Consider the following 25132-nt stretch of genomic DNA (forward strand, 5'->3'; position numbering starts at 1 on the left):
TGGAAAAGCAAGAACAGGATTAGGTCCAAATCATGCAGTGCCTGCAAATGTTAATGCAACAAGTGGGCAGTTTGCATCCTCCTCCTGTATAGTTGGCAGCACCGTCTACAGTGTCCTTCCTGCGGCTGGGGCATCCGCACCATTGCGAATTCCAAATCCCTTCAAATATGATGGTGAGGCCAAGACTTGTCTAGGTTTCATAAATCAGTGCTCGATCCAATTCGAAATTCAAGCAGCAAATTTTTTCTCAGAGAGAACCAAGGTGGCTTACATTATTTCCTTGCTGTCCGGACAGGCCCTTGCTGGGCTTCTCCACTGTGGGAGAGGAATGATCCTGTGTTTAATAACAGTTCCAAATTTCTAGAAGCCTTCAGAAAAGTATTCGATGAGCCAGGCAGGGTATCGTCTGCTTCATCAGCTATTCTGCAACTAAAACAAGGAAACCAGACTGCAGGACAATATGCAGTACAATTCCAAACCCTTGCTTCCGAATTAGGATGGAACAATGAAGCTCTGGTAGTGTCTTTTAAGCATGGACTTTCCAAGCAAATTAAAGACGTCTTAGCATCCAGAGAGTTGCCTACTCCTTTGGACGATTTAATCTCTTTATGCATCTACATTGACCGGCGCCACAGAGAGAGCTCTCGGTGCTTCAGCTTCAAGCTTGCACCCCATTTCACTGCCCCGACAGAGTCTCCTGAGGAACCAATGCAGATCGGGAAATCATGTTTGCCAGTTGTGGAAAGAGAAAGGAAATTCAAGAATAATCTGTGCCTGTACTGCGGAGATCCAGATTACTGTCTCCTTCAGTGTCCTAAATGTCCGGGAAATGACAAGGCCTAACTGATCAGGGGGTGGTCATGTTAGGTGCACTGCCTTGAAAAAGCAGCCAGGCGAAACGCGCGTTGGCGTTTCCATTCACATGCCGACTGGCCGCATTCTATTATAAATACCAATTTGTTATGATGCAATAACAAATGTTTATATCTGCAAGAGTTTGAGGGAATATTATACACACAATATTCCCTCATGAGACAAACGGAAATGTCATTTACAGACCCGATTAGCTGTATACTATTATATGGAGCTAGCTAGCCCATGCGCAATAACAGCATTAATGTGATGTGAATAGACTATTGCCAAATATTTGTGTGAAGTGTTACAAAAGTAGCTAAACGGAGATTGCTACATTTGAACAGTTGCATTGCAAGTTTATGATAACAGCAACTGTTACATTTTAGCTGTAGCAGATAAACATTTCTCTCCCCAATATCACTGACAAAGAACATATGGACATAGATAATTGAATCCATATATATCCATATATTACTATAACTAGGATACTGGGAGGATAGCATCCATTCCACTATATAAGAATACAATTGTACGCGACCAGTGGCATATATGATTTTCTTTTAAACAATACTCTCTATTTCATACTTTCATGCACATCTTTCTATCCTATTGAATGCTTAATTCATTTTAAAAATATTTCGCCAGTTGTGATGACCCTTATATGTCAACATTTTAATTGAATTGAAATAAAGATTAATATGTTTTAATAAAGAGTAGACTAATATGAACTGACAATATAGTGCACTACAACAATAGCTCTACTTTTTTCTTTCTTTTCTTCTGGAATACTAGAGAAACCCACCAAGACGCTTAAGGCTTTCCTGGATCCAGATGCCGATGGTAATTTCATCACTGCTAAAAAGGTTCAGGAGTTAGGGATCCATAGTTTGCCTCTGCAAAGTCCACTCGGTGTCATTGGGGTAGACGTGAACAAACTTCCTATGGTTACCATCATCTCCAGAACTCCAGAAATTACCATGCAAGTAGGCGCTCTTCACAGAGAGTTAATTTCTTTTTACATAATTTCATCAGCTGACAGTCCGATTATCCTGGGTCTTCCATGGTTGCGCAAGCATGCTCCTACATTAGACTGGAATGAACCTCAAATTTTGTCATGGGGACCTCAGTGTTTTCAAAATTGTTTGCCATTAATCCGACCACCACATCCGGTTATCCAGAATACGAACATCATATCAAATGATTCTCTACCTGCTCCGTATCAGTCCTTCAGGGATGTTTTCAGTAAGAATGCTGCTGAGACTCTTCCTTCCCATCGGGAGTGGAACTGTGTCATAGAGTTATTGCCAGGGAAGATGCCTCCCTGAGGAAGAGTGTTTCCCCTGTTGCTTCCGAAGACCCAGGCAGTAACTGATTACATCAAAGAGAATCTCGAACGCGGGTTTATCCAAGAATTCAAGTCGCCTGCAGGTGCCGATCTTTTCTTTGTCAAGAAGAAAGATGGAGTACCTGGTCATACCTTTTGGTTTAAGTAATGCACCTGCAGTTTTTCAGAAATACATGAACCATATTTTTCGAGATCTATGGTACCAGTATGCAGTTGTATATCTTGATGATATCTTCATATTTTCCAAAGATTTGGCAAGTTATCACAAGCATGTCTGTGAAGTTTTATCCGTACTTTGTACTAATCGGCTTTACTGCAAATTAGAAAAATGCTCCTTTGACCAAACATTGTTAAAGTTCTTGGGGTATATAATATCAGGTTCAAGTCTCCAGATGGACCCAGAGAAAACTTCCACCATCATTAGCTGGCCTGATCCGACAGGACTAAAGGCAATACAATGTTTCCTTGGTGTCTGCAATCTCTACCATCAGTTTATCAGGAACTTTTCATCCATTGCAGCCCCTATCACTGCTCTCACCAAGAAAGGCCAGGATACCAGGGGTTGGCTACAGGATGCTGAGGAAGCATTTGTCAAATTAAAGAAATGTTTCACTTTGGCTCCAATTCTAAGACAACCCAATTGTGATCAACCATTCTTCCTAGAAGTGGATGCTTCTACAGTTGGTGTTGGGGCGGTTTTGTCCCAAAAGGATGATGGGGGCAAATGGTACTCTTGGGTTTCTTTTCCTGTAAATTCTCAGCACCGGAGAAGAACTATGTAGTTGGGGATAAGGAATTGTTAGCCATCAAACTGGCTTTGCAAGAGTGGGGATATCTGCTGGAAGGGGCAACATTTCCGGTCACTGTTTATACTGATCACAAGAATCACACCTATCTCAAAACTGCTCGATGTCTTAATTATCGCCAGTCCAGATGGTCGCTGTTTTTTGATCATTTTAATCTGATTATAACCTATTGTTAAGTTGTAAAAATGTGAAAGCTGACACTCTGTGTCAAGCATTTAGTTCGAGGAGAAGTACAGGAAGACAAGACTATTCTGAACCGTGTGTGTATTGTTGCAGTTTCTAAGGTCAAGATTCCACTGGGGAAAAGTTTATAGCACCTGAATTGCGAACCAAATTACTTCAATGGGCTCATTCTTCATGCTTCTCTGGTCATGCAGGAGTGGGAAAAACATTGGAGTTGATCCTCAGGAAGTACTGGTGGCCAACGGTATGTCGCAATGTTAAAGACTTTTGGCAGCCTGTCTCACCTGTGCTCAACACAAGGTGCTTCCTCAACTTCCTTCGGGTTCCTTATGTCCACTTTTGGTACCCAAACATCCTTGGTCTCATATTTCTATGGACTTCATAACGGACCTACCTTCCTGCCAGGATTTCAATACAATCTGGGTAGTAGTGGACAGGTTCTCCAAAATTGCTCACTTTGTTCCATTAAAAGGGTTACCGTTGACTCCAAAATTGTCAGATATATTTATAAAACAAATCTTCAAGTTACATGGATTTCCCAAGGACATTGTCTCAGACCGTGGAGTACAATTTACTTCTAGGTTCTGGAGATCCTTGTGCAAGAGTTATGATATCAACCTGAGTTTCTCCTCTGCATACCATCCTCCGAGTAATGGTCAAACGGAGCGTGTAAACCAAGATCTAGAGAATTTCATTCGGATGTACATCTCAGCCAATCAAGATGATTGGGTTTCTTTGTTGCCATGGGCTGAATTTGCTCACAATAATTTGTACCATGAGACATCGGGGTACTCTCCATTTTTCATTCAATATGGGTTATATCCTGTGATTGCTGAATTGCCGGCTCTTCAGTCAGTATCCCTTCCAGCTGTGGGTGGCACAGTGAGTCAGTTCCTCAAGATTTGGAAAGAGGTGAAGAATAAATTGTGTAAAACCTCTGCCAGGTATAAACTGGTGGTGGACAAGAAGAGTAGGAAGGGTCCTATATTGTACCCTGGTGATAAAGTTTGGTTATCTACTAGACATTTGCGCTTGAAAGTTCCCACCATGAAATTTGCTCCCAGGTTCATTGGTCCTTTTCAGATTCTTCAGATAATCAATCCTGTGGATGTTCGTTTAAAACTTCCTGGTACTCTCAAAATTCCCAACGTATTTCATATCTCTCTTCTCAAACCTCTGGTGCTCAATCAATATTCGAGAAATTTCAATCCTCCTTCTGTGATTCCAGTTGATCACCAAGAGGAGTATGAGGTTCAACAGGTTTTGGATTTCAGAATGTCCTGGGGTTCTGTTCAATTTCTGGTGGATTAAAAAGGATATAGTCTGGAAGAACATTGTTGGGTTAAAGCTTCATGCACCTCAGTGCCTTCAGAAGTTTCATCGAAAGTTCCCCTAGCAAGCCATTTGTGGGGTGTTCGGTGCCCACCCCAGAAGTGGGAGTAATGTCACAGCGTGGCTGACCCCAGGGTTCTCTTATCGGGTCTGGCAATGCTGGGGTCCAGGCTGGCGAGGGACAGCAGTCGGGAGATCCCTATCACCCACTGTCAGCTGTTCTCTCCTCCTGCGTTTGTGTGTAGGCAGCCGCGGCTTCCAAAGGGATGTGTGCACCGCTCTGCTAAACATTTAAAGAGACAGGTACAGGATTAGAGAATTGCTGATTGGGGCTGGGTTGAACCCTGACCTATATAAGGAAGTTCCGAGGAGCACTTCAGTGCCAGAGTATAGGCTCCATTACCATACTCTATCGTTCCTATGCATATCCTGATTATTGGTTCTGATCTTGGCTTTGTTCGTGACTCCGATACTGTCTGACCCCTGGCTCTGTGTTGATGTCTGGTTCTGACCTCAGCTTACTCCCGGTGACCCATTTGCACCTGGTACCATCTCGTCTGTTTGGTTTTGACCCAGCTCATCGACTACGCTAGTCTCCTGCACTCCAACCAAAGTTCACCAGCACCTGTATAGGGAAACCTAACCTGAGGGCCGCGACCTGTGTGTCGGGCTCAGCCAAGTCCATACCTTCTTGTGAAGGTCCCTGGTGAGTACCGCCAGCACATTAGACTCTGCACCTCAGGTATAGGTCAAGCCAATTCCCTGAATATGAGTCACATCCACAATCCATCTGAGAGTTTGTGACACTAGGGACAATAATTTAAAGAAATAATATTATAATAGATATCTTTATTCTTTGGCTTCGGTGGCAATAATTCTCAAAATGATTTTATAATTTAACAAAAATGGATACTATATATAGGTATTTGTTGGACACTTCTTTCATAATAATATTTAAAAAGTTATATGTTCAAAATCATGAACTGTTATAATTAATATTTTTTGTTCCTATAAACTACACATAGCAGTGTGATAACTTCCAGTATTCTTCAAAAATTATCTCTGAATGATGGTGTGGTAACAACTACATAGTCCAATTTTATACTGTAATAATGGATTAAAAATATATTAAAGCGGACCTCAATGATGAGTATATATTCTATATATATAATCCTCCTCAGAGTGTGTATTGAACTATGGTCCTCATTCAAACCCGCTCGCAAGCGGGTCAATGGTGGGGCACTGCGCACACGCCGTGCGCGTGTGCAAGCTCCGGAGCGAGTGAGAAATTCACTTAGCGAGCGGCCAGGAGGCCGGCTAAAAAAAAAAGCGGCTGCCCTCATTCAGAGAGAGCGCTCGCTTTTTGCGAGCGGCTCTGAATGAGGTCCTATATGTTGTATTGGATACCATCTAGAATGTAGACTGCATATTATACTATAATAAATTAATCTATTATGGCTATATAATTGATATCCCTATGGAGATGATAGTATATAGAATCGGATGAATAGAGATCTACTGATCATACTTGTTGCATGAATCGGCAAGCACATAGTACTCCCACACTGTGAGCGTTTGACACTATGGCGCTGTGATTGACTGGGATTCGAGTTAACAGAGAAGGTGAGCCTATTTAAACCCAATGAACCCGCCCATTGGGTCGATTCCATGAATAAGCTATAGGTGAAATGAGCATCGCAATAATGTGCCAGGGGTTCTCCTATACCTCTTACTGCTAAACAATTCTGGAGATTAATACACAGCTATTAATTGCCGGGCAACAATAGACAAGCAGTTAGAGGCACTTGTATATATGTTTGTTGACCGCTAACATTACAGAGAATATTATTTAACATAGCGGTTTACCACAAGAGAACAAACACAAACTGCACCCACGATAATCTTCACTGTGGCTGCAGCTAATTGGCATAATGACTCAGTTGAGTTTACAGACCAAGATAAATGTCATATCACTGACTGTACTATGAATGTATGAGAATGTGCTCTATACTGTACATCTATGAACCAACATATTGCAGAAGCATTATAAGCTTCCTGATTAGCAGCATGCAAAGTCAGATACCAGCTGCACACACACACCTGATTAAATGAAATCTGTAATAATTGATTAAAAATCCACTGCTATTATACCATATGTGATAAGGGAATCAATATGAATGACCGAATCCTGACGCCGGCAGACCAACAGGAGTGAAAATCCAGACAGGGGATTCAGGTAAGTATAACTAACCCTAATCCCCCCTAACTCTAACCCTCCCTTAGGGGTGCCTAACCCTAACCCCCCTAGTGCCTAACCCTAACCCTCCCCCTAAGTGCCTAAACCTAACCCCCCCATCCCCGCAGCCTAAACCTAAGTCTCCCGGGGGACCTAACCCTAACCTCCCTATGGGGTACCTAAACCCCCTTCCCCTAGCCTAACCCCATCCCTCACAGGGGGGTGCCTAAACCTAAGTCCCACCCGGGAGCCCCTAACCAAACCCTCCCCCCCGCGGCTGTCAGCGCCCGCCACCCGGCTTACCTTCATTTGGTATGCCGGCATCGGGCTCCCAGTGTAGGTATGACAGGTGTCGGGTTTTCGATGCCTGTCATTAGTATCCTGCCGGGATTTGACATTCGGGAAGCTGACGGTCGGCATCCCATGGTAAGAGACTATGCCAATGAATGAATTCTAGGATAATTTTCTAGAAATAGAATATGTATGAAAGAACATATTGCAGTTGCAATTGGCTACATAAGCCTTATTATCAGCAACATAGAAAGACGAATTAGCAGTTGTAAACATGGGGAAAAAAATTGAGTCTGTAACAACCTATTAAAGGATTCACTGTCACTTCCCTATATCCTTATTCACAGTGAGCTTTTCACTGACAGACATAACAGCTAATATCACAGTGTGCAACATTATATTGTAACATTTGTAATACACAGTAACTCTTTTTGGGACTGTATAACTGGGAAAACAGAACCTATAACAATAGATAGTGCAAAAAAACGTATTGAGTTGGAATTTATGGCCGGAACAGCTTTTACAATTATACAGGAGGTAGCAATAGACTAAAAGTGATTTCATTAATTTATTATACTACTGTGAGATCACTCAACTGAAAAATAAAGAGGGGAGATTCCCTTAGCAACTTAGGACTTATCCCTTCATACAGTGAATATCCTGATGTGATTTCAAATGCACATACAGATATGATAATACAATCTGCCTTATTGTAGTGAATATAGGGCCTGATTCAGACCCACTCGCGAGCGGCTGTCCGCTCGCAAGTGGGTCGATGTTATGCACTGAGCATGCGCACGACGGAGGGAGCTCCGTCGTGCGCATGCGCCAGACGCAACGAGCGAAGGAAAGTCCTTCGCTCGTTGTGTCCGATCAAAGGGGACGTGCTGTCAATGTTGATTGACAGCACGCCCCCTTTGGTGGGCGTGCCGGGGGCGTGCCTCCCTGACGGGGGCGTTCCCACGGGAACGCCTCCCGTCAGAAGCCGGCCCACTGACATCACTAGTGATGTCAGTGGGAGTGATTTTGGCTCTGATAGAGCCAAAATCACTCCGGAGCTTGCGGTTGAAAACCTCAACCGCAGGCTCCGGCTCGCAATTTCGATGGTCGCGATGGTCTCGACCATCGCGGCCATCAAAAAGCACGCTCGTATAGCCTGTGGGTGGTGACCCACAGCTATACGAGCGTCCAGGAGGACGCTCCATGAAAATGGAGCCCGGCCCTCATTCAGAGCGTGCGCTCTGCTCAGAGCGTACGGCTCTGAATGAGGGCCATAGTGCAGATTCTGTACAGATTGCAACTTTGATCACGACTGCCATTACGCATGCAGTCTCACTGTGAAGATATGCTAATCCACTGCGATCACTATGCCATTACAGCACAACACAAGGACGCCCACCTTACCTTACACACATCCATAATACTTTGCAACGGATTTAGCCCTCTGTAATTCAGCATTTAACACTCTATAGAGTGAAAATCCCTATATCATTATAGATGTCTACTTGATATATGTGCACATGATAATACAGTCTCAGTGGCAAATGCAGGATTTTTAGAGGGGGGTTTCCGAATGCATGATTTTAGAGTGAGTGTGGCCAGTCCGTGAAGAGTACATACTTAGCACTTATCCAGCTTTAATATACGTCATACAAAGTGTATTGTGTCATAATTCCAGCATATACAGGACCAGTGATCACAGTATGCCATTAGATGCGGTAGTAGGGCCATCCTGTCTGAGCTAAATGTTTTTATTTCAGATGTGGGCTCCATTCCTGAGCATTGGAGCAAGTCTGGGAGTCTGGGGGTGCAGCAGAAGAACCTGTGCATATATGTACTTTTTGGTCTTCTTATACACTGAACAGTGTATTATACTTTATTAATCATTTACTCTATTTATGGTCTTCAGCATTGCACCCCTAACAGTGGATGTTTTCCAGATCTCCTAGTTGGTGCACAGGTGTATTTAATACTGGCTGACACATATTAAAAGATCAACAGGGGGTGCTATTTATTTAATTTGTGATTCTGAGAAGAACATGCAGTAAAGTTCTATTACAATGTCTATTGTGATTATGGGCTGAGGAGAAGGGTTTCGAGGCAACCGGAACCCCCCCCCTGCGTTTGCCTATGAGTCTGCTCAATTAAGTGATTAAACTAAATTATAAAAACAGACAATAAACAGTTATTTTAATTGAATGTTTAATAATAAGGAACTCTATAGAACAAAGAGACAATTGATTTGGGCTTTACACCCGCTCTTACATAATCACCATATCAATTACTAATTTAGGATATTCAAAAAATGACTTGAACAACGTGACATCAACCAATGTGCGATTAGACCCCTGGCACATCTTTTTAAACTTTATTTTTCTTTTTTCTAATTATATATTTTTTTAAATACTTTGCCATTTTAACAACTCCCTAGGGGAACCGCATTATAATGAATATCTAATAAAGGCTATTTTTTATGTTCTTACTGTATAATTTATCGGCTAGTGCACCATAACACTACTCCTTTCCCCTTTTTTCTTTAAATATGTAAATTGGAAGTAGGTAGCGCACCCCCAGTAAAATATTAAAGTACATAAATATATTGAAGCGGTGGTTGTAGGTACAGACCTGTGCAGTAGTCCTTCTTTGTTACTTATAGACTTAATAAATAAGACATTTCTACCAATATGCTAGCAAAATAAGTAATAAATTCATCCAAAGCAATATGAAATATATTTTGGTGAATTAAACAAAAAATACCACGAGTAAATGTTAAAGGACTGTCATCATGGGGGGAGAAGGGAACAAGGAACATATTGTGAAGTGGTGGTTAAGGTGTTTTTGTTAATATTTTTTCGATTTTCAACAGGTTTTAATGACAGAAATATTCGTCATGAAGAAAAGACCTGTGAGATCAAAAGATATAGATGAAGCGGTGCAGACTGTGAGGAAGTTTGAGCAGAAAGCTCTGATTGCCTTGGAGCATAATGACCAGTGAGTACATCTGGGGCCTGATTCTAAGTTGCATGCACAGGGAAGGCAGCAGCGTGTATTGCCGGTCACCCATCTGCGAATTCATGCATATGGACTATAAACTCCTTCCCTTTTGTAAATCCGTGCATGGCTGAATGTGCAAGGACTAAGATGCATGCTGTAATACCGATTGTTGCATCCTTGTATACCCTAATCGGTCGTAACATCAAAGATTGCACCAGGCTTATGGCAGATACCGTTTCTCCATCTGAAAATAGCCACTTATGCCTGTGGCTGTGTGTCTGTGAATGCAGCCCTTTGCACACACCCGCGACACTCCCATAACAATTTCTTAGAACGTCTTTTGCATGCGCAGTTGCAACTAACGTGAACATCGGCATCGGGTGTGAATTGCGGGAGATTCAGAATCAGAATCATTATTTTAAATGATAAGGTGAGTGTAATTGCATAAGAGGAAACGCACAAATAAAAAACAAATAAAACCAATGTGCAGCATAACAAACAGTGCCGATGCTTACACATAGCTTCAAACCGAAACATTTCTTTAAGACTATATTAACACAGTCGATTAGTCTTCATCCACCTTGTATTGGCATTTCTTAATGAAATCAAACACACTGGACTTATATTAATTGAAATATTCTTGCCATTATAAAATAATTAAAATAATATCTGGCACACCTTTTATAAATTTACCAAATTTACATATTTCTGTACAAGTATAAGGAAACATTTAATGAAAAATAACTTCAAAAAGAGTCAGTAAAATTCTTCTTTTCCTGATCTGCTGTAGCCCCTCCCCCTTACCTCCGAGATGAAGGCATCTCACTATTCTCACCTTGGTCCTTTGTAGTCCACATAGAAGTAAAATTAAAGGAAAGGAAGTGCTTTAATGAGAAAGATGTTTCATAAATTGAGAGAAAAGCAGCAGGAGTTAAAATAATGAAAAACTATAGTAGTGAAAATAATTGGAATAATTATATTGTTCTTATTGTTAAGAGCAGTAACTACTGAAAAGGAAAATCTAGAGAATACTTTACCTTACTTGTTTTATTATTATCCTCAATTTATATAGCACAAACAAATTGCACAATGTTGCACTGTTAAGGCCCCTACACACTACACAATATCTTTAATGATTTTGACAATTTCGACACATCGTTAAAAATGTGTAGTGTGTATGCACTATATTGTGTAGTGCGCGCTTCCATGGGGTCGTCAACCTCATTGCCTGGTCTTATGTACTGCATGTAACATCAGGCGATGCAGCTGACGATTCCATGCAGCGCTGTGCGGGGTGGTCGGGCACCAGATTGCCCAGTGTGTACTGACCGCCCGATATGTCAGCCCGTCGGTGCTAGAATCATCGGTGATATCGCTGGGTACACACATCGTTTAGTGTGTACCCAGATTTAGAGAATGTTGATTCACATACAGTCCTAGTAGAGTTAACAATTATTATTCTAGCATCAGCACACAAATGGGGCTGATTCTGAGGAGGGAGCAAACAACTTTGTATCTGGAACAAAATTAAAATGCAAGGGTGCAAATTTATATATTTGTGTTGCATGTGGGGTAAATACTGGCTGCTTTTGCATGTAGCCCTCAAATGCTGGAGAGATTTATTTTTCCACTGCAATTTATCTTTCAGTTTGGACACACCCCTCCCAAATCTACATCTCTCTGTACCGCTTACATCTGCCCCAAATGCAGGGCAGCATGGGTTTGCGAAAGTGCAAAGTTACTTGCTCTTTTTTGCTTTACTCCCACCTCAGACCCAAACACACTGGATTTCAATTTAGTAATAAGCCAAGTAATTTACCAATATGTTTGTGGACCATGAGAGCAATTACAGCACCATAGGGATACCCAGACATCCTCAGAAAGACCAGACAAACTCCATATAGATAGAACCCTACTCGGGCTCCAACAGCAATGCTTAATGCTGTGCCATATTTACCAAATTTGAAAGAACATCATGTTTAGTTGTGTTATCTGAGCTGATTATCATTTCTCATTTCTCTGTTAACAAAAATGCATGAAGTAGCCTCATGTCTCCAGCCAGTGGTTCCCAAAGTGGGTGTGTTGTCTAGGGGGATAGATTGATATTTCAATAACATTAAATTAATTGTTAATGGTTTTTATCCATGAAAGATGAGGTTTTCCTCGTACTGAGATAAGAAATAGCCGGGAAGATTCGAGCCAAAACCGAACTGCTCATCTCAAATTTTTATGTAAGTTTGGAATAGATTTGAACTGAAGCACCACTGCACTAGTGTAATATGAATTGAGGAGAACATTGCTTTGAATATATCACTTTTTCTTAATACAGTGAAATACATTTGTAGATCATCAGTAAGACGAGTAATTTTGCAGATTTATGAAACAGTGAATGGAAGGTACCCAAGAATAGTGCTGAAGCCCTGTGTTAATAGTTAATACACTAACCTGTGACCATGTTGATTAGCAGTAATACATACATCCTGATTTACTTTCCTATGATTACTGATAGATTGAAGAAGCCATGATTGTTTTGTCAGAACTGTAACTATATTTTTACTCCATATTTTTAGACTTAGAAATAGTTTGAAGACTGAATTGACAAACACATCCAACAATGACACAGGTACAAAGAAAGGTAAGTATTTTTTTTTAAAAGAAAGCAAATGTTGATATAAAGTGATAGCTTCACTGGAACAAACAGTTTTTTTTATTAGTGAAGTATTACATAAGGATCATTGTTCTCTGTCATTAGCAGATGTTCTGTATGCCCTATATGCAATTTGCAAAATATACATGCTTTGTTTCAATGATGTTTATATATATGGACCACATGTTTGTGTAAGGTCAGGGTGTGATGATGCAATTACAACATCAAGCCACTGCTACTAGGGGCTAAAAGTAATAGCTTCAGATCTTCAGCCGCTGTTGTGATTTATGACAGTCTCCCAGTATATTTAAAGTGGCAATCCTTTTAAAGGCTAAACTAACCTGGTTTAACCTTTAAAATGATTCCCACTATAAAAATACAGGGAGATTCGCAGAGATCCCCGCAGCGGCTGAAAATTGTATGCACATACATTTAGCCTGAGGTGTTCACTGGGGTGGGCTGGGCTGCATAAAGTCATTGTCCCACCTACTATGTAACCAAGACCCACCAGATAGTATTTTCCTATTTTTCCACTTCTGCCATGAGAAAGATAGGCAAATGGGAGATAAATTAATGTATCCTTTCAGTGATTAAACTGGCCCCTCATCTAGGGTTACCACCATTTTATTTTCAGATTCCCAGATGGGATATGACCAGGACACATGGACAAAACCACAGTAGGTAAAAAAAAAAGGAGTGGACCTGCACACATGTCATTCTGTTCTAGATAGCAGAGTTGCTGCCGCCAAGGGTATCCTGCCTCTACAGATCAATGGTGGCAGCTCTGCAACTATTGTGTGTACAGATGTGTTGTGATTGGGAGGGATAACTATAAAATAATGACTAAGACTAATGTACTGTATAATGGGAAAAACAGATGTTCATTATCAATTTGCACAACAATATTCACAGTACTAAATATCAAGTACACTGATTTCAGGTGTAGTTCTTCAGGGAGCACCCTTATATGCAGGGGCGAATTAAGAGAGGAGGGGGCCCGTGTTCACTCACCATCCGGGTCCCCCTCCTCTCTTCCCGGCTGCTGTCAGCAAACTGACATCAGCAGTAGACTCTGGGCACTAGAATGTGCCCAGAGTCTACTGCGCATGTGCGATTCACTGAGAAAAAATGTCTCACCTGCCGTTTTCCCTGTGATTTCTAACTGCACATGTGCAAAACGCCGGGCAAATGGCCGCAGTGAGCACTTTGCCGGCATTTTTAGCAGCTCTACTCCATGGGACATCGGAGAGGTAAGTATGAAAAAAAAAGTATGGGTGCAGGGTGTGCGGTGCAGGTCCCCCCTGGACCACACAGCCTGCACCCATTATAAATATGCCCCTGCTTATATGGTAATGAGGTGGATTTACAATCATTTTATTTCACAGATTTCAGGCCATTTTCTTACAACACTAATAAAGACATAACAATGGATTTATGGCAACAGACTTGTATCACATGCAGCATCCCCCCCAGACTGACACAAGACACGTAGTGCATTTACATCCCCCATACTACCTGACACAGACCCCCACCCTCAATACCTGTGTATTTTAACAATCCCAATACACCACATGCAGCATTCGCCCCTCGTGACTGACACAAGACAAGTACTGCATTTACATCCCATATATTACCTCACCGGGATTGGATTGGGATGGAAAATCAGCCCGGGATATTTACGGAAGAAGCCCTAATGGGGGTGGGGTCTTTTGAGGGGGTGGGGTCTGTCTAGAGGGTTGGGATACCTCCTTATAGAGCCTGATTCTGAGTTGGACACAGTCACCAAATTCCTTGCGTCTTTTGCTGCAAATGCATCTGTAACCTTTAAGCTAATACTTTTACAAACCCCTTCCCTGTTTTTCATCACTTCCCTGATGTATGCGTAAGAATGTGCAATATAAAAATCTCAGACCAGATACTGACTATGGCTGTGATAAATAACAGGGACAGCACTGGTCACTGCTAGGCTTTTTTTTCCTGGGTTGGCCGTCATTATTCCCCTGCCTAGTGAGTGCTTGCAGTGGGAGCCAGGCTGGACTTGGACACCGAGGTCTCATCTCATCTGCAGGCAGCCTTGTATATTATTACAGGCAGCAGAGGAGGAGTGCCTGGCTGCCTGCCTGTGTGTATCCCTGGGCCGGGCTGGGGAGCATGCACTCTGCCTCTATGGGAAGGCTTTCCCTCCAATGGGCTGGGTTGGAAGCTGTATGTCCTCCACTGTGAATTTCCCCAATACTAGGAGCCACTTCTTTCTGGGCTCCCAGCCATTTGATTCCTCCCCCCACTGGTTCCCCAGGCTAATGGCTCCATACATACAGAGGTTCTTCTTCTCTCCTCCTATTATTGTTTTACCATAGCAATTTGTGAGCTCCGGTGCAACAGTATGCTGTGACCCCCGCCCCTAACACATGCACATAAGCATACCTCACAACACTGTTCGCTCGCCTAAGATGCACAACCGAAAAATGGCTGTGGCTTTATGATTAATGAGGCCATGTCCCCTGTTGCACACATTTTGGGAGCACAATTCTGCATCATACCCACCTCCATGCCATGCTAAGGGCTTGCCCAGTGCTCCAGGAACTGCTGGCTATCCCACAGACTTTCCTAGGTACACTACAGATGACACACACATGTGCTCATCATCCTTTCACCTTTGCTCTATCCCCCAAACCTCTCCCTCACATGCAGGGCATTTCAGTCCATGGAGAGAGTGAAATTCCATTTAAATCTCTCTACGGCTGTTGACACCATGTGCACGCACCTTGCGTACGGCGATACGATAATGTGAATGCACAGTGTATGCAAGGTGTGATGCATATGCAATACCTTCCTTTAATGTAACACCATCAGTATGCATAATAGTTGCTATCTTCATATCAAAATACAATGTGAATTACAGTGCAATATATATATATATCACAGCATAATAACCTCATGTGAAAGCAAGTGAACACACACACACCAGTTTCTGTGGTCCAACGCACAAAAGTAAATATTGTATTAAAAGTATATATAACATTATTATCACAAGTTATACAGTGGTGCAATATAGTTCAAGAAAGAGGTCAGAGTTACAAACCAGTATACATACGTTGGCATGCGCTCCCTGTATCCAGAGTATAGTCGTCACCAGATGACTGGTAGAATACAGCTACTACTCTCTGGATCAGGGGAGCCTAATTTATACAGTTAAATTATGGGTGTGTATAATAGCAGGCTGTGTCTGAGAGTATATATATATATATATATATATATATATATATATATATATATATATATATACATATATATATATATATTTTAAAGTGAGAAATAGATTAAATAGGTTTGAATATACTGTATAAGTTAAATGTTTAGTAGCAGGTGTTTAGATATATGCTTTAATTGTAAGGTTTAGTAATTGTGTAAGAAACAGGTTTTTACTGCTTAGACCAATAGAAACTGGTATGCATAGATGTATGCATACAGTTCTAATCAGGATCAAAGTATTGTACTTTTGGTAATTATAAACTGACATGTTTATTGTCCAGTATGGGTCAAAAGAGGAGCCATGATATCAGCAGATAAGAGGTCATATATTTTGGTGGACCCCAGGCATGACAAGCTTATTTACAATACAAACACAACCAACCAAAGGAGGATTATTAATGATTAGAAATACCACCTTTTATGACACTCTGTCTGCTGGGGGGATCAACAAGCCTTATTGTTTATGAAACCTTGGAATTTGTTACTTAACAACATGGAGTCAATAGAATGGAATAAGGTTCCTTTGAAGAAAGTTGTATGTGTATAGATCAAAGAAATACACACAGGTTATGGCTCTTTGAAATATGCCATGAGAATATGCCAGTTAATGTTAAAGTCTGGGAAATAAGATATAAGTGTATTATAAAATTTTTGACTTCGACAAGAGACAGTGGTAAAGTGCATGACAAACAGGACAGTTGGAAGTTGTTCAAAATATATATATATATATATATATATATATATATATATATATATATATATATAAAATCAGAAAACTCAGCACTCACTGTGTTTAAACACTCACAATAATGTATAAATAAATAATGGGGTTTTTGGTTCATGGATTGATCAATGCATTTAAGCCTGCAGCCCACATCACTGGACCCCACTTCTCTGCAGGTCCTACACTATCTATCACACTGATGGAACCCTGGTAGCTACTATCACATAGTTTAAACTGAAAAAATGTACCTGGTTTAAAGCTCACCTGCCAGCTAATGGATTTTAAAAGGCAAGGCAGTCACCAAACATAGCTTCTATCATACTACCAAAAAGGCAGCTGACACAGGTTATTATAAACGAGTTTGCACATGGGGTGCATGAAAAAGCTATGGTCACAAAAGGTTAATTAAAAAAATTAACCACATAAACAAAGTCAGACATCCACTGCACTCACCACCCCCAGATCTGGGGTGGAGACCTGCACTCGCCATTCCCAGAAATGGGGTGCAAGTGGCTTGGGACCACATTGCTTAAATAAATAAAATCAGAAAACTCAGCACTCACCGTGTTTAAACACTCACAATAATGTATAAATAAATATAATATACAGTCAGGTCCATAAATATTGGGACATTGACAGAATTGTCATATTTTGGCCACTATTCACCACCACAATGGCTTTGAAATGAAACAAACAAGATGTGATTTAACTGCAGACTTTCAGATTTAATTTGAGGGTAATTACATCCAAATCAGGTGAACGGTGTAGGAATTACAACGGTTTCTATATGTGTCTCACACTTTTTAAGGGGCCAAAAGTAATGGGACAAACGAAACAATCCTAAATCTAACTTTCACTTTTTAATACTTTGTTGCAAATCCTTTGCAGGCAATTACAGCCTGAAGTCTGGAACGCATAGACATCACCAGATGCTGGGTTTCATCACTGGTGATGCTCTGCCAGGCCTCTACTGCAAATGTCTTCAGTTCCTGCTTGTTCTTGGGGCATTTTCCCTTCAGTTTTGTCTTCATCAAGTGAAATGCATGCTCAATCGGATTCAGGTCAGGGGACTGACTTGGCCATTGCATAACATTCCACTTTTTAGCCTTAAAAAACTCTTTGGTTGCTTTTGCAGTATGATTCGGGTCATTGTCCATCTGCACTGTGAAGCGCCGTTCAATGAGTTCTGAAGCATTTGACTGAATATGAGCATATAATATTGCCCGAAACACTTCAGAATTCATTCTGCTGCTTTTGTCAGCAGTCACATCATCAATAAATACAAGGGAACCAGTTCCATTGGCAGCCATACATGCCCACGCCATGACACTACCACCACCATGCTTCACTGATGAGGTGGTATGTTTTGGATCATGAGCAGTTCCTTTCCTTCTCTTCTCTTCCCATCACTCTGGTACAAGTTGATCTTTGTCTCATCTGTCCATAGGATGTTGTTCCAGAACTGTAATGGCTTTTTTAGATGATGTTTGGCAAACTCTAATCTGGTCTTCCTATTTTTGTGGCTCACCAATGGTTTGCATCTTGTGGTAAACCCTCTATATTCACTATTGTGAAGTTGTTTCTTGATTGTTGACTTTGACACATATACATCTACCTCTTGGAGAGTGTTCTTGATTTGGCCAACTGTTGTGAAGGGATTTTTCTTCACCAGGGAATTAATTCTTTTGTCATCCACCACAGTTGTTTTCCCTATTCCTCCAGGTCTTTAGGTGTTGCTGAGCTCTCTGGTGCGTTCTTTCTTTTTAAAAATGTTCCAAACAGTTGATTTGGCCACACATAATGTTTTTGCTAACTCACTGATGGGTTTGTTTTGATTTTTCAGCCTAATGATGGCTTGCTTCACTGATAGTGACAGCTCTTTGGATCTCATATTGAGAGTTGACAGCAACTGATTCCAAATGCAAATGTCACACCTAGAATCAACTCCAACCTTTTACCTGCTTAATTGATAATGAAATAACGAGGGAATAGCCCACACCTGTCCATGAAATGGCTTTTGAGTTGATAGTCCCATTACTTTTGGCCCCTTAAAAAGTGGGAGGCACATATAGAAACCGTTGTAATTCCTACACCGTTCACCTGATATGGATGTAATTACCCTCAAATTAAATCTGAAAGTCTGCAGTTAAAGCACATCTTGTTTGTTTCTTGTCAAAATTCATTGTGGTGGCGAATAAAGGCCAAAATCTGAAAATTCTGCAAATGTCCAAATATTTATGGACCTGACTGTATGTATGTATATATATATATATATATATATATATATATATATATATAGCACGCAAATAAATGGCACTCTGCTGGTCTGATACAAACTAGATAACTGCACTCAAGCAGCCAAAAAGGTTATCAAACGTTTCGGGCTTTATTTGCCAGTTTTCAAGGAGATACAAAAATGTATCTAGTTTGTATCAGACCAGCAGAGTGTCGTTTATTTGTGTGCTTTATATTATATTATCTCTCATCGAGCACCCAGGCGAACATCTAAATGGAGGTATAGACGTGCCGATCTATTGGGACTTATATATATATATATATATATATATATATTGACAGGCTAAATCCATGGCACTCAACCATCTGGGGTGCCCTTGGTATGTGACCACTCCATCTACATAAAAATATCATACAAACTCGGCACTCACTTACTTTTCAGACTGCAATTCCTTTGAATACAGAGAATGTTAGTTCCAAAATATTGTAATAATTTGTCAAGCTGACCAACCACTTTACGCTCTTCCCATCTGACCAGTCCCTACACTGACTCACAGATATATGATTTTTGCTCTGCCACATTTGGCTCAAGCCAGCATGCTAATTTTAAAAATGAGTATGGCTCCTGGGTTAAAGAGAGAGGATCACACCCAGGGATATCAGTTAATATTCACCTGGGTATGAACTGAAAAAGTTTATCTTACATTTGAAAAGCAGGGTGCCCTAGCCAGTGTGACCACAAAATTTAAATAAATGATAGGCTTAATCCACGGCACTCAACCATCTGGGGTGCCCTTGGTATGTGACCACTCCATCTACATAAAAATATCACACAAACTCAGCACTCACTTACTATTCAAACTATAATTCCATTGAATACAGGCAATGTTAGTTCCAAAATATTGCAAATTTTGTGATCACGTTGGCTAGGCTTTTCAAATGTAAGATAAATTTGTAATGAGTCAGTCTGGCGCATTAGTACTTGGCTGACCTGTGGGCCCTTTGATTGTGGCGTGCCCTGGAGCAATGCACCTGCACTGCCGCTAGTGTCACTCCTGGTTATTCTTCCTTCTGCAGGCTACCGCACTTGCAGTACTTCTGTTGTGATGAGGATCTGAACAGTGAGTGAGTCCTGATGTGTCTCTCCAGTCCTGTGATCCCACTAGTGATTTCACTTCAGACAGGCTTTGCTCTCTAACTGGCACTGGCTCATCACAGACTCTGGAAGTGGGCAGAGCAGGGACAGGAGGCATGCCATGGGCAGATGGAGATTGACAGGAGAGCTGCATGGAGGCGCTAAAAAAATCCAGACACTACTTTTCCAGGATGAGCAAGCTTCTGGACAGAAAGATCTTGCCATTTCCGGACTGTTCGGGAGAATTCCAGATGAGTGGTAAACCTACCATCCTGTCATTCTGGTTATAACGGAAACATGTTGTAAAGCTACAAAACAAGAAAGATCCTGCTGCCGCAGGCAATTCAGTCTCCTTAGATTCAAGTCTATATAGCCTTGCCACATAACAGAGCCTGGCCACAATTCATATAATTACAAAACCGTTGACTTTGTAATATGGGGACCAGTGGTGCAAGTAAGTTGTTATGACTGGTACGCTGTACCACTGAAAAAATATTTATCGGCATTCTTTATCAGTTACTTACTTAGGACCACCCATCCAGGAGTAAGTACATGTAAGTTTCTGTAATAAGAAACTTAACTGTACATACCCCCTTATAGTAAAAAAATCATGAGATTTGTAGTAGAATAAAAATAATGTTTGAGATTTTAGAAATATATTTTCTTCTGAATAAATAATTAACTAGCTTATGTGTTGTCGACAGAGCTTCTAGTACATTCACCTGAGGAAGAATCATCCAAGGATCCCTATTGTCCAAAAGAGAAAGAGCTATTTGTATTGAAGAGAAGAGAAGTATTAGCAGCATCATTGGAAGTGAATGCTCTAGAGCAAGAAATAAGGAAAAACATGACCCATGCACTAAATGCTGAAGCAACAGAACAATGTATGAAAGATGTAAAGGTAATTTTATTTACAATGTACAAATATAATTATTGGTCATGTATGTCCCTTTGCTTAATATATTTACAATTGATGCATATTGATTCAGAAGTTCATTATTCAGTAAGTGCACATAAGCATAATAAGGAATAATTACCCTCTATTGTTGATACGGAAATTAGAAGGTACTTTGGCATTCTGCGTTTGGTATAAGTTTTTGTGCCTATGTAAAACTTGTTTATCCTCTATAACTTTTAATATTCTAAAGGGTTCATAATTAAATATATTTACTAAAAATGCATGAACCCTCTGTGGACCATTTACATATTATTTAATAGACATATATAAGTAATCTAAAATAATTAAGAAATACTTCACCTGTTAGGGAAAATTTGCTATTCTCCAGTTTGATGTGGTTTGCAAACCCCACACCAGCAAAACTGATAAGAGCCGAGTGCAACCTAGCATACAGCCTTGGCCCTAGGAGCAGAACTGTTAGGTAAAAAATGATTGAGCCCCTAAAGAGGCCCTGCCCAATGCTGTTAAGCACTGGGCTCCTTCTGGTATCCCAGTTTCAGGTTAATTAAGTACTCATACCCCTTTAGTATTTTAAAACATAGTGTCCCCATTATTAGTAAAAGTATAAAAAGTACCTCCATCTGAAATAAATAAGTAGCAGTGTTCCCGTATAACAAAATAACTAGTCATGCTCCCTTATTAAATTTAATAAGCAACATTTTTTCAATTGATTTTATTCTTCAAATTAAAGGTATAGGAAAGGTATAGAAAAAATATAATAACAGTATTTAAAATTCAACTTTGATAGTGGATGTTGAAGATTCATCACCAGCAGCAGCTGCCCTAGCATGCAAGGATTCTTCTAGGGGAATCCTGGATAAGGGAGGACTCAGTTTGCCTTTGCAAAGTGAATGTAGGACAACCTCCAATCACTAATGAGGAGGTTGATGATGAAGGTGTTGAAAGCAGAGATTGCATGTGCTGGGATCAATGGAACCATGCTTCTGGTAGCTGATGCTGGACTGCTTGTTATTATGTATGATTTTCCAGATTTTGATGAACTTGAATGAATTTGCTGCAAATGACATAACATGGAGGGGGTGCCTATATGGTTATCAGCCCTACCTTGAATTACTTTGGTACAACAAATGGTACATATGCCTTGACAAATGTTGTCAGGGGTTGGGTAAAAATATGTCCACATGGAAGAGGTTTGTTTTATTTATGTTTTGCCTAGGCATGACAATGCGCTTCTTCTTATAACTAGCATGAAGTACCACTGATGGCTGACTTCCTTTGACAAAAACAACATCATACTCCTGAATTTTTTCAACTAGTGTCATATATACAATTATCCCCCTCATCCAGTTGCACTTCTAGTGTAGCATTCTCAATTTCTATGTCTAAACCATCATCGTCATTACTTTTATGACTATTCACATTTGAAGATAGTTCCGAAATGGTGGAAAGAGACTTCTCTGAGATTTTAGTGTCATAAATGTCAGACTCTCACACAGCACTCGTGGGTATTCTTAGACTCTCCTCAGAAATTTGTGAAGTTTCAGCCTTAAATGTTCTTTTTGTGCGCTGATTTGTCTGACACATCTAGCTAAAATGTTATGCGCATTAGGCATCTTAATTCATGAAAGAGTAATATTGGCCCCACAATTATGAAATAAAGGCCATGGTCTGAGCCTTTCCTTGCCTTAGCGTGTACTGTATGACATGTTGCCAATTTAATATTTTGGGGGGTAGCTTTTCCCTTCATAGTTAGAGGTAAGTTTTTCTATTAAAGATTGTTAAGCATTATTTAGATTTTGTGTGCCTTGTTTTAAGCTGGGTACACACTATAAGATGTATTGTATGATATATCATTCCGACACAGATCACAATTATATATCGTACACATTGCATAGTGTGTACAACCAATGCATCATTCCCAATGGTTTTTCATTGCTTTGTTTCATCTGCTGTCATGGATTTGAATACTAAATAAAAATGAGACTGATTAACATAAAACTTGGTGCTATAAATATAATAGGAATACAAGGAAAATGTAGACAATACGTTCCTTTTCATAAAGTTATGGGTAATAGATGTTTGTAGTTTTATTCTTGTGCTTCTTGACTTCATTTAGTTGTTGTGTCCATATAACATGTGGAATAAGAACAAAAAGACAATGTCTCTGAAATGTCCATTAATATAGGTATAGGAATTCAATGTAGACCTTGAGTTATCACATAGATGATGCGGATAGCATACCCAAAGACACCTGATGTGAAGCTCATTAAAGTTTCTTGTTTTTACATCATATGCAGCCTCCACCCAGAAGAAATATAACAAAGGGCAGCATACTCTGACTCACACATTAACAAGGTAGAAACAGGTAGGCTGCCTCTTGAAAATGGTGCTAACCGAAACAGCTGTCGGGGAATGGCATGATCTTATGATGTCCAGACTCATGGTTCGGTGAACATGATCACATGTCTGATGATATGAGATGCAATATGTCCTGACTCTGGCTCATTGTGGCTGCTTTATGGCTTCTTATGGCATATTAAAATTTAGATTTTTTTCGCATTTACATTGGAGTGCTGGTTCTATCCTTCTTTTGGTGACATTGGAGGATTTATTTCTATTTATACTATAACCTGGCACCCTACAGTTGTGACTTTAAGTGTGTGCGGACCCTCTTTTTTGCATTTTATATATATATATATATATATATATATATATATATATATATTAAAAAAAGGAAACGCAAAGGAGCGTCCAGGACTGCTGGTGAATACAAGTGTAATCCTTTTTTCAGTGTATCAAAACCCTGTTTCAATCTGCTAAAAAGACCTATTTTCTAAAGCTCAAATAAATACTTTGAAGGGCTGGATAAGCAATATTTAGGATATTTTAAGATCTTTCATAATAGTGTTCTCAGATTAAGGTACTCTTTTTGATAAGTTCAATCGAAACTAAAGGCACCTTTATCCATCCACACATTTTTTATGCTATTCAGATATATGTGAATTGATGTGTTGATTGTTGTGTACAGCCAGAAGTATAAATTAATGCTTTTTTATTATATATGAATTGCTATGTTTTTTACTGTGAACAGTTAGAAGTACAATAATACAGTAACAGAGTTAGATTATGAGTATATCACATTGTATCTCTTTAAAAGTTGGCATTGATACTATAATACAGATATAATTCCAAAGGTTGAACTCATAGGAAGTTAGTATATAGTATTGACTAAGGTATAGCTATATGTGTATGTTTTATGGGTTATTAATTTAATAAATATGAAAGCCTGCTCCTGTTTGTTGAAGTGAGCTGCACTTACAAATGTTTTTCACAAGAGTATCTCTATCATCTACACTGTACACAGTATCAATTGTGCATTAGGGGCAAAGACTGTACTTTGATTGCAAGCTTAGCTGACCAAAAATAGTTTGCTGTGTGTGAGGGAGCTGCACCCCAAACAAGTAGTGTAAAGAAAAAACTTTTAATTCAATTTAGATATTTAAAGGGAAGACTGTGTGTTTTTGGGAGGAAGCATATATTACTGTACTTACTAGGTTTTGCAGCCCTGTCAGCTGCACACCAAAATAATACAAGTTTACTTTTTTTGTGGTTTAAAACTAAATCTCAAGTCTTTTATAATTAAATTTAGATATTTTGAGGGAAGATTGTGTGTTTTAGAGAGGCAGTGTATATTACTGTAGTTACTGGATGCAGCAACCCCCCATCAGTTGCACTCCAAAATAATAAATGGAAAAAACATTTTTTTGTGTAGTTTTAAGAAAAATATTAAGTCTTTTAATTCAATTTAGATATTTCAAAGGAAGACTGTGGGCCTGATTCAGACCCAGACGCTAAGCCGCTGACACATGCTATGGATGACTGTCGCCCATCTGCGCATGTGTATGCGGCAAAATACGCATGTGCATACAGGAATCGTGCTCTCATAGGGCCTGATTCAGAGCTGAACACTCTGACCAGAGCGCTCGCTCTGAATGAGGGCCCTCCTCCATAAAAATGGAGCGGCCTCCTGGCCGCTCGTATAGCTGTGGGTGACCACCGACAGCATATGCGAGCGGCCAAAAAGATGGTTGCGATGGAGACCCTGCGGTAGGGTCTCCCTGCCACAAGCCCTGGAGTGATTTTGGCTCTATCAGAGCCAAAATCACTCCCACTGACAT

The 25132-nt window shown here is 40.2% G+C and overlaps 1 protein-coding gene across 1 annotated transcript in view; it reads left to right on the forward strand.

Moving 5' to 3' along the window:
* Positions 1-25132, forward strand: part of CUNH6orf118 (chromosome unknown C6orf118 homolog) — a 111793-nt gene that overhangs the window by 60725 nt on the left and 25936 nt on the right. Inside the window, exons 5-7 of the mRNA XM_088472543.1 lie at positions 9915-10039; positions 12613-12677; positions 20740-20936. Coding sequence (XP_088328669.1) covers positions 9915-10039; positions 12613-12677; positions 20740-20936 — 387 coding nt within the window. The remainder of the gene's footprint in view (positions 1-9914; positions 10040-12612; positions 12678-20739; positions 20937-25132) is intronic.

The sequence above is a fragment of the Taudactylus pleione genome, unplaced genomic scaffold, assembly GCF_031769625.1.
Source record: "Taudactylus pleione unplaced genomic scaffold, aTauple2 ptg000125l, whole genome shotgun sequence".
Lineage (NCBI taxonomy): Eukaryota > Metazoa > Chordata > Amphibia > Anura > Myobatrachidae > Taudactylus > Taudactylus pleione.